The sequence below is a fragment of the Accipiter gentilis genome, unplaced genomic scaffold (genome assembly GCF_929443795.1).
Source record: "Accipiter gentilis unplaced genomic scaffold, bAccGen1.1, whole genome shotgun sequence".
NCBI lineage: Eukaryota > Metazoa > Chordata > Aves > Accipitriformes > Accipitridae > Astur > Astur gentilis.
The window spans coordinates 22445-32958 of record NW_026061108.1 but is presented as its reverse complement, the minus strand read 5'-3'; the positions used below and the strand labels follow the sequence as shown (position 1 = coordinate 32958).

General features: G+C 55.4%; 1 protein-coding gene across 2 annotated transcripts; it reads right to left on the bottom strand.

Moving 5' to 3' along the window:
• Positions 1-5427: 5427 nt before the first annotated feature.
• Positions 5428-10273, bottom strand: LOC126037458 (electroneutral sodium bicarbonate exchanger 1-like). 2 transcript variants are annotated; one of them, XR_007505702.1, is made up of 8 exons: positions 10194-10273; positions 9328-9579; positions 8451-8519; positions 7734-7907; positions 7497-7634; positions 6921-7021; positions 6295-6399; positions 5428-6024 (listed from the first exon to the last, which is right to left on the bottom strand). XR_007505702.1 is itself a non-coding variant. In XM_049797772.1 (4 exons), exons 1-4 carry the CDS (start codon positions 10245-10247, stop codon positions 7848-7850), a joined length of 435 nt encoding a protein of 144 aa, XP_049653729.1. In that variant the 5' UTR covers positions 10248-10267; the 3' UTR covers positions 7654-7847. The 2 variants fall into 2 exon arrangements, 1 of the variants encoding a protein (XP_049653729.1); XM_049797772.1 differs by lacking the exons at positions 5428-6024; positions 6295-6399; positions 6921-7021; positions 7497-7634 and having other exon boundaries at positions 7654-7907; positions 10194-10267.
• Positions 10274-10514: the final 241 nt, after the last annotated feature.

Here is a 10514-nt window from a genome sequence, read left to right as displayed (position 1 = left end):
TTGGGCTCAGCACAGCAAGGAGCCACAGCAAGGTCGTTGCTAGCAGAGCCTTGTGCTCTTAACACAGCGTTCCATTTTTATAGCTCTCATTTTTATAGCTTAAACCATGATAGAGACAGAGTCACAGCAGCACAGAATGGATGCTGAAAGAGACCTCTAGAGATCATCCAGCCCACCTCGGCTGCTCGAGCAGGGCCAGCTGCAGCAGGCTGTGAGTCTGCTTCTCGAAGTTCTATTGGCTGCGTTGCTCCCAGGTTGTGGAGCTCGCATGGGAAATGGGCAATGAAGAGGGATGAAGTTTTCAGGCACTTTCTGGCCGGTGCAGTGATTTTTTTTTTTTTTTTTCCTTCTGATTTTTTCTCCCCCCTTGCTGGTCTTGCAGCTGCCCAAGGTGCAGCCAGACAAGTGGAGGAGGGTCCCTGCCTGGCCTGCAGCTCCCTCCCTCGCCATTCTTAGGGTGATTTGGCATTATTTTGCTGTGTCAGTGAGGCAAAGCTGGTCTCTTGGGGGCTGAGGTCAGTGGGACCCGAGGAAGGCCGTGATGGTCTTGAGGCTTTGAAGGGCTGTGCACCGAGCCCTGTCCCTGCTGGAGGGGACCCTGGTGGTGTTCAAGACGAAGGTCTTGCAGCCCTTGTTGTCGTGTGTGCCCGTGTCCCCCCCGGCCCCCAAGGTCTGTTGTTGTCGCAGGGGCTCTGTGCTGCTTTCTGCGTGGGGCCGTGTCCGTGAGTCCTGCAGGGACCTGTCTGTCCTGGCTTCCCCACCAAAGGGCTGCTTCCCCTGGGGAAGGGGAGAGGGGAGTTGTTCCCGTTCCCGTCCCCCCCCACCATCGCCTGCCCCGCTGGTGGTGACTAGGCCCTGGGGGTGGCTGGGTTCCCCTCATGGCTTGCTGGCTCGGATTTGGGGCTCAGTGGGGCTTTTGCACCTCTTGGGGGCTGTTTCTTGGTGCCCCCTGTGCTCCCTCCCCCTCCCACATAGGCACCGAGCGGTTCTAGAGAAACAGCTTTTAATTGAAAAGCCAAGAGAAAAGGTCCCATCCAAGCTGGTCTAACCCCTCCCTAGCCACCCCCGCCCACCCCCCCTGCCATATACCCCACCCCTCCTCTCCCACCCCCCCCACTCCCCCCATCTCCATCCCTCTCACCCCTGTCTAATCCCCACCCCCACACACACCCTCACGTTGGCTGCCAGAGCCCTGCGCTTGCTGGGTGCCATTGGCAAGGAGCTCTGCGCCTGCCTCTTCCTCCGCTTGCCGGCCGTGGCAGGTGGGGACGGTGGCAGGTCCATCCCCGCATCCTGCCACGGCTCCTGGGGCTCCATCCCGCCGCCGTTGACTATTTTGAGGCTCAGCATGGCGTCGCTGAGCTTGGGCATGCAGTAGTCGGGGGTGAGCATCTCCTCAGGCAGCGAGAGCGAGCTGAAGTCACGGTCTGGGGTGTCTGCGCTGGTGCCACCAGCGTCCTCGGGCACGGAGCTCCTGCTGGGAGCATCCTGGCTGACCCCCACTCCATCCAGGGAGCAACCGAAGAGCCTTAGGGCCTCTTCCAGGACCATCTCCTCGGACACTGCAAGGTCGCCTGCAGTGTCCCCAAGGGCTTCGTTGTTGGTGGCAGCGCAGGGGCTGGTGTGGACATCGCCGCCCAGGGGTGCCCCCACAGGGGTGGCTGTGCTGGGGATGTTGATCTGTGCCAGCTGCCCCTCGCTGTGCTGGTAGCCAGGGATGGACACTGGCAGCTCCAGAGGGTCTGGGGTCACCCCACTCCTCTGATTTTTGTAGTGTGTGAGGTATCATGGTTGGCCCTGGGGGGCCCCGCAGCCCGTGGGACCCCACAGGGCAGCACCCGGCAGAGAAGTGGCGCCTTGGCCGAGCGTGGCGCTGGCCGGTGGAGGCAGGTCGGTGGTTGTCCACTGGATGCAGAAGACCCGGGGGTCGAAGAGGCAGCCACATGGAGCCCTCTGCAGACCTGTGTGGGTGAGGGGGAGCCGTGCTGGGCCGGGGTGGCTGTCCAGGGGCACCCACTGAGCCGGCCCTGATGGCCGACATCCCCCAGCTCTGGGCCAGGGGTGTGGGGAGCTTGTGGCCGGGGTGATCCCCACGGGGTGAGCCGCTGTGCCGGTGGGACAGGGTTGCAAATCGGGGAGGAGACTGGCATCTAGGAGGTGAAAGGGGAGAGGTGGCCCCAAATATTTGGGGAATTCTCTGCAGATGGGCTTTACTGGGCACGCGCCGCCCGGGCGAGGGCAAGGATGCTCACCGGGGCTTGCTGAACCCCCATGCGAAAAGTGCCGGGGGAACGGGTGTGATGGGGATGGCGAAGGGGCCAGAGCAGACTGGGGTGCCATACCTGCTGGTGGTGCCTGGGGGGCCCAGGGTGCCCGGGCTGCAGGGAAGGGCTGCTCCCGCGTGGGCAGGCGGCACGGGTTGGCTGAGCCTAAGAGAATGAGACAGGAGCGATGGCCGGCGGTCACCTCTGCTCTTGCTCCCCAAGAGCATCGCTGGGCTGCAGGGGTTGGGGTCGGTCCCTACCTCAAGGGTAGAAAGTTTTGGGGAGCACGAATGGCTGGAAAAGCTGGGGCGCCAGGGGGCCCCAGGGCCCAGGCAGTGGGAGCTGCGTTGGTGGCCGCGCCATGGTCCCTTCTGGCTGTTGGCTGCCAAGGACTCTTTGGCGTCTCCCCGGAAGGAATGTGGGGGCTCCCTGTGTTCCGCCCCACCCCCAAGAGCCTCCCCAGCTCCTCCTGGGGAGGGAAAGGGTTAAGGGAGGCTGGGGTGGCCCCAGGGCCTACAGGCGGCTCTCGGGGTCTGCGGGTGCAAATGCTCTTGGCTTTCAACAGTATTTTTCCGGTGGGGGAAGAACAACAAGTTGATTCAGCTGAGCCAAGCGGGGACCAAGCTGCAGCCGCAGCCTCCTTGCGCCAGATGGCAAATGCATTTGTGACGGTTGCCCACGCTTCTGTTCGCTGCGTTGACCGGAGCGAGGCAGAAATAGGAAAAAGGACCTGGAGGGCATGAAGGAAGGTCACGCGGTGTCGCTCAGTGGCACGCTTTCCCCCAGCCCTCGCTCCAGTAGTGCTGTCAGGTCTTTCAGTCTCCTGCTGGGAAAAGCAGCAGCTCTGGATCCCCCTGGGAGGGGGTGGCCCTTTCCCTGGGTGCGTGACACCCCGGAGGAGACGGTACCCGCCGCCGCGTGCTCCCAAAAAAGGACTGGATTCTGCCCAACATCCGGCGTCGGGGCGCTGGGGCTGTTTGCGCTCTACGGGATCCCAGGGATGGGGTTAGTACATCCCCTCCTCGTGCTTGGAGGATTCGGCGCTAGCAAGGACACCCCAAGGGTAGCAAGGACACAGGCCTCTCGCTCCCGCTGTGTGAACAGTGTGTGGCCTGGGGGAGTCGGGACAACTGCCGTGAACCGGAGGCCAAAGATCTCTCCTGGCCTGTATCCTGCTAATCAAAGAGATTGCGCTCTGTTCGTGAGGCACCTCTGGCTGCAAGATTGTGCAAGGCCATCTGCTGCGTAACTTGTGGCAGGGACCGATGCTGGGGGCGTGAAGGCAAGCGCGCTTCTAAAAGCATAAAACTCCGTTTCATTTCAGAGCGCAGCTGAGCCCCCCTGCTCCTCAAGACTCTGCCATCTGCACCGCTGTGGCTGGGACTGGGCAGTGCTGCACATCCCAAAGGCCACCGAGTCACACCCGTGTCCCTGCTGCTTTGCCGGGAGCTTCTGCGATGTGAGCGATGTTCTGGGGGGTGATCTCTTGGACTGCAGCTACTCCGTCCCTGACCGGCCGCTGGCCAGGAGGGTTGTGTCCCAGGTGGAATTCCACCTCTCTGACGAGAACCTGGCCAAGGATGCTTTCCTCCTAAAACATGTCCAGAAGAACAAGATGGGCTTCGTCAGCATCAGACCACTGCTGTTCTTCAAGAAGGTAGGCAGCGCGTTGCGTTGGCCAGCCGGGGTGGGAAGTAGGGGTAGGAATGCCTACTTTCTAAAACTCCAAAATGAGTCTTAGAGAGTTTCTTCGACCGGCTTTTCGGTATCATGGGTCCCCGTCCCCGAGTCCCTGCTGAGCGTCCCCCCCAGCAGACTGCTGCTGGCCTGAGAGCTGCTGCCCCTGGAGCAGGACGTGCTGCACAAGGACCCCTCGGCCCCCTCCTGGCCCGGCAGCAACTTCAAGCCCAGCAATTTCAGCAATGCCTTCACTGGATTGCTCCTCGCCAGCAAAGTCTTCCCTCCGCTCGGGACAGGCTTGGGCACAGGCAGCTGCTACGGCCTCTGCCCCAGCACTGAGAGCACTTGTGGCTGCGGCTGGGGGAGTGGGGTGGGTGCCTGGGCACCCTGGCCCAGCAGCCCCTCGCCAGATGCCAAACCTCTTGCCGGCAGTCCTCCGGCAGCGGCGTGGGTGCCTGAGCCCCTCGGCCTGCGGGATGCGGTGCTTTGCCTGCCCCACTGTTGTCCCAAAAGTGGGGTCGTTTACCCGGGGTGCAAAATGCCAATATAAACACAGCAGAGCAGAGGTATTTTATTCCAGTTCATGTTTACGCAAAGATGGGGGCTAGGTGGTAATCCGCAACACTAGCACCCCTCATGCCTAAAGGGGCAAGCAATTTATACAGTTCAGTTATACATATTCGATTTCCAAAGTTCTTCCCAAAACTATTGCCGGGAGTAGCTTATCTTGCACAGTTTCTATTGGGCTACAGTTTCCCTGCTTGGAATTAAAGGTCCAGTGTTCTTTTCTTCTACAGCACATGCTCAAGGAGAGTGGGGGGGTAAGTCTTTTTGGTGTGGAATTGAGTTGGTGGTCATGATCTCCCCCTGCCACCTTTCTTCACCTTTCCTCCAGTATTCAAAGATGCTTCTGACTTCATGCCTATTAGCAATTATTCAACTTTTTGGCGCCTCTTGGAGTAGGATGTTCCCTTCTTCTCAGTTTTTTAGTTCTTCTTCAGGGGCACAGTTGTTAGCAAGGCATGCGTTGATCATACAAAGGGGATCTTGTTTCACAAGAGCTTTGTGGCCTTTTTCGTGTGGCTTAAGTACATCATTTCTTAAGTACATCATTTCCCCCTGTGGTGGGTTGACCCTGGCTGGATGCCAGGTGCCCACCAAAGCCGTTCTATCACTCCCCCTCCTCAGCTGGACAGGGGAGAGAAAATATAACAAAGAGCTTGTGGGTCGAGATAAGGACAGGAGAGATCACTCACCAATTACCATCACAGACAAAAGAGACTCCGCTTGGGGAAAATTAACTCAATTTATTACAAATCAACCAGAGCAGGGTAATGAGAAATACAACCAAATCTCAGAGCACCTTCCCTCCACCCCTCCCTTCTTCCCAGGCACAACTTCATTCCCAGATTCCCTACCAACCCCCCCCAGTGGCACAGGGAGACGGTTAATGGGGTTTACGGTCAGTTCATCACACATTATTGTGATACTTGCCAAACCAACCAAGAAAGGTAAAACTGGAGCGCAGGGAGCAAATGCTTTTCTTTCACCTTAGGCCAACTGCTCGGACGCTCTCTATGCTGCCCTGCTGCAGAGGGCATCCCTCTCGTACCAGTAAGAGACATAAGAGTGAATTAAAGCCAGAACTCCAAACCAGACCAAAAACCCAGTCGTGATCAAGAAGAAAGTGGAGAATGCATCAAATATAACAGAAAATTATTTTGGACATTCCCAGTTTACATTTGGAAAAAAGAGAAGGAAAACAAAGAGGAGGAATTAGGTATTAAAAGAAGAGCACTGAATGATAAAGCAGTAGCAGTCCCTCTACCACTACAAACCCACACCCCCACACGCACGTACGCACACAGACTTAACACCACCAAACTCCCCGTGACTGTGACGTTCCCCTCAGCTTGCTGGTCTAGAGATACTGAATGCCTGAAGCACACCAAGGATAACTGAAAACATCTGCATGGCTTTAATGGGAATCCTCCAACTGAAACAAAGCGCCTTCTCCCTCTGTCTGCGTTGGCACATCCCCGAGTCACGCTCTCACTCCTCTCCTTCAAAGTCAAGATTCCTAAACGTGGAAAGCGGGAGTGGGGAAAGGCGAAAGGAAGAGAAAAAGAGGGAGAGCATCATCAGTGGAAGACCTGCCAGCTGCTGCTGATTCAGCCCTGTTCGGGGGACCACCCCAGCAGAGAGGAGCTGGTTTGCATGCCACAGACCTCCCTGCCTGTTCCCAGGGACAGGCCATTTGCTCAGCCTTGCCGGCCAAAGCGTGGGAAAAGTGTAGGCGTGCGCCGTCGCTTGCAGAGGAGCACGGTCACGTTCACGTGCAATCCTTTACCTTTTTCCTCCCTGGATTCAAAGGGTTTCTGTCTTCAAAGTGAGAGCCTTCCATACGGTCATTTGTGACATTTCATCCAGGATAACAATCTCAGAAGGATCAGTCCTGCAATAAATATTTTACATAGCAATCCGTGATTATGGGAACTGATGCCACCAAGGGCATTAGCATCAGCAAGAGGAACAGCGGAGCCCCGAGAATCAAAGCTCCGCATAAGCGTGGGAGGTTTTGCTGGATGAGGAGTTTTGGGAGGCAAGCCGGGGAGCTGCAGAGCAACAGCTCTGTGCAAAGGCTCTTGCTGGGGCTTAGCCCCGGTCCGGGTTCCTAAGCCACTGCTGGTACAGATCACGCCTGCAACTCCTCATGTGTTAAGTATGAGGATCTCCAGCTACCGTAAAAGCACTGATGAGGCAAGGTTTGGGGGTCAAACGCGAGTGCTGCAGCCACTCTGCTTGCGGTCAGAGCCCTGCAATTGCCTCCTGCAGCCCTGCCCCCGAATTCGATTTTCCCACCAAGCTGCCTGCTGGTTTCTGTGGGATGCCCCACAAAGAGGCAAGTGGAGAAAACTCTGCCAAACACCTTCAAGCTAATCTTGCCGGGGTTCCTGGCGCTTGGTGGGGCTTTACCTGTCACTGCTTTGTTTTGGGATATCCATGTCACTGGTCTTCCCCACGTTCAGCTGAACTGAACTTGCAGCAGCAGCAGCTTCCATCACGCTCCTGGACTCCTGATGTAAAAAAGGGACAAATCACGTTCTCTGTCTTTGATCAAAGTGGAGATAAGCTGAATGCCCAGCACAAACTTAGCAGTCTGCCCTCCCCTTCTGCCCCTTGGCAGCTATAGGTATTAGTGCAGCAGGGGAGAAACCGTTCACTCCAAAGATTTCGGGGCAGGGGGATTTTGTGTTCAAAACGCGATTATGAGCAAGTCTTGCCAGCAGCAGCAGCAGCATCATCTAATAATAATCATCATAATGATAATGACCTTTGTGAAAAACGACTCGTTTTAAAAATTACACCTGTATTCAAGCGCTCAGCTCACTGCTACTTGAGGAAACAAAGGTTACAAAAGTTACAGGCTATTGGGATCTATTTCGATTGAGTGCTGATCTTCCCCCAACGTTTCCAGACAAGCTGTAAGAGAAACAGGCAATCTCACAGACACACGGAGATGTCCAGCCCCGAGGACACAGCAAGCCTTACCTCGTCTTCTTCTCCGGCTTCATTTCTGGCATCGTCCAACTTCTTCTTCCTTTCTGGCATAAGGTCATCCAGAGAGCTGAGCTCTCGCTTTGAGAAGCAGAAATCCATCGCTTTCCGGACAAATACGAGAGCCAAAATCTTCACGAATAAGAGGGAAGATGCGGTGAGCTCAGAGACGATGCCACCTCTCACTCCAACGCTGCAAACACCCCGCTGCCGAGCGGTGGCAGCTCTTACCATCATGGGAAAGATGATGGCGGCACGGGACACCTTGATGGTCCAGAGCAGGACGAGGCAGGTCAGCTGGATCGCCGTGAAGAAATGCACCTTTCGCAAGGGCACGTGCCGCAGTTAGATGAAATCCGGCTGGTGTTTCGCCGGCATCCAAAACAGCTTCAAGCGATCAAAGAACTGCGAAATAAAAGGGAAAGGTTGCCACCTTGGGACTGCGGCAAGTTGCTGGCCCTCTCGAGACGTGGAGGCACTTTGCAGCATCTCGCTTGCCGTCAGAAATCCTGGATCCCACCGTGTTCCTCCTGGGAGCAGCACCCATTTTCCCTTCGCTCCATCTAGCAACCGGCTTGCCCCTGAGAGCTGCCCACCAAACGGCAACTATTCCATGCCATTCCATTATTAGCATTTCTCAGCCCACTGAATCCCCCCGCGAGGATTTCCACCAGTGGTAGAAACTGCCTTCCCTTTGCACCAAATTCCCCCGCTTTTCACGTAACCAAACACTGACCTGCCCTAAACCCTGCAACAGAGAGCGCTGAACTTGCCTGGTCCTCCCAGCCCTATATACCTCCTGTGCCTCCACCAATCTTTTTCTTACACAAAAGAGTTTCATTGCTTGCTCTGCGAGAAGTTTTTCCCATGCCACTGCTTTTTTCCCTGCTGCTACGGAGACAAAATACCAGGGAGCCGACATGCTGCACGCTGTAAAAGAGTCCGTACCTGAATTCCTCTGAGCGACGACACACCCATGTAGAGAAAGACGCCATAAAGCACAGGCATTGGTATAAACTGGGGGGGGAAAGAAAAAAAAAAAAGAAAGAATGCAATCGTTTCTTTTTCTGTATTGCATTTTCAGTATTACCACCCTCTTCCACAGGCACTGCCTAAAATTGCTTGAAGCTTTTTCCATTCAGGCTTAGAGATGGGTCAGATTTTAACCATTGTTTTGCCATTTTGTGCGCACGAGTGAGCTAAGGCTCTGCTTTAGGCTGAACTTGGGAGTTACCTCTCCTCAGAATAATCCTATTTTCCAGAAAGGTTGGAGGAAAATAGGCGATTTCACCCGTGCTACCCTATGCCGCATTCTCTGGCGGTAGAAGAAACACTTCTGCCTATTCTTGGGGCAACAGGCAAAGGCCACAGGCCTCCTTTTAGCCTAGAGACGAGATTACTTTGTGGGAGGAACGTGCAAGGAAGCCCACGGGGATGACCTCAGTGTGTTTAGCTCCTGGGAACGGCTGCTCCGCGGCATTTGGGGAGCAAATTGCAGCCACTAAAGGGCTGCCTGTTTGAAAGACAGCAGATGTGCTGGTCTGAATATGCTCAACTGTAACCCATAAACATGGGCGGGCCTGAAAGACACCCAAAAATTCAAGCAGTTGCATTGCTTGCTCATCTCGAGCACACCAAACGGGGGCCTGAAGGGCTGCAAAGCCTAACCGAGGCTGGTTCCCACCGTGGGTCAAGCCCCAAGGGTTGGGATCACCTCCTCCTCCTCCGCTCCACAACTAACTACTCAGGCCTGCAGAGAGGGGACTGTTTTTCTGTAACCTCCAACAAGCTCGTGGTTGTTGGGTGGTTTGCATTTTCCTCTCACCTTTAACACAGAAGTGAAGAAGACGGAGCAGCCCATGAACACAAAGATCAGCAAGCCAGTGACTCTCTGCTCTCGTATCCCCAGAAACTTGGGTTGTTCTCCTGGAGCTGAGCAGTCAGACTCTACTTTGAGGCTATTCACGTGGGTGATGGACAGGACGGTCGCAGCCACAAACCAGGGCAGCCCCATCACAGAGCACACCCCGAGCATCACGGCCACCACAAAAAGGTCCAGGTGGTACCCGCATCCTTTCTGCAGGCAGGAAAACAAGAAACAGAGCATCCCATAGCACAAGAGCAAGGATAACGTCGCAAGTCAGACTCAAACCCTGCTCGAGCACAAGTCAACTTCTTCAGAATTCAAAACAAGAAATGGAAACAAGCAAGGGTGTATGCAGGCTTTGCACAAGCACCTGGCATGAAAATCTGGCAGGAGTTCAGACACAAGGGATACGCAGAGCTTGTGCGATACATACTTCTCCAAAAAAAAAACCAACCCACAACCCAAAAGCACCAAACCATTTTTTCCACTCACAAAGAAAATTCTACCACTTGCGAGGAAGGTGTGACTCTGAGTTATCCCTGGCAGCGCATCAAAACAATTCATTCCCTGCACCTGCTGCTGCTGCCATTTTAAAACAAAAACGCACTTCTCTATTGCTCCAAGATTAATTTGCTCCTCCAAAAGGTTGCTCATCTATACTGCCCTGTCACTTGCTCCCTGCATCATCGTTAATCCAGGAGAGCATCCTGCCACGCAGCCTGACCTTGTCCCAAACCAATGCCTTCAGAAAGCATCGGGAATAAGAGCTTCTCCCCAGACCTGCAGCCCAGAACGGGCTGGAGTCATCTCTCGCAGGCCCTTACCTTCAGCTTGTGCTCCTTCCTGTTCACAATAACGGCACTGATCTGCTGGTCCATGAATATCAAGATGGTGCAGAGCAGAGCTGGGACGAGCGCAGCCAACACCGTCCACCAAGGGTTGGGTCCTATGGGGTTGATGAACCACCCGCGGTCGTCTCTGGTAGGCTGCAACAAAGCCCACACATCAGCATTGTCTCCCAGCCCAGGCACTCCACTGGCTTTCATTTTCCCCTCCCTCCTTGCGTCAGAGCACCTCCCAGCCCTGGCTTCATGTCCCCCTCTCCCGGGGGCTTCAGCAGTGCCAGTCTCCTCCTTGCAAGCAGC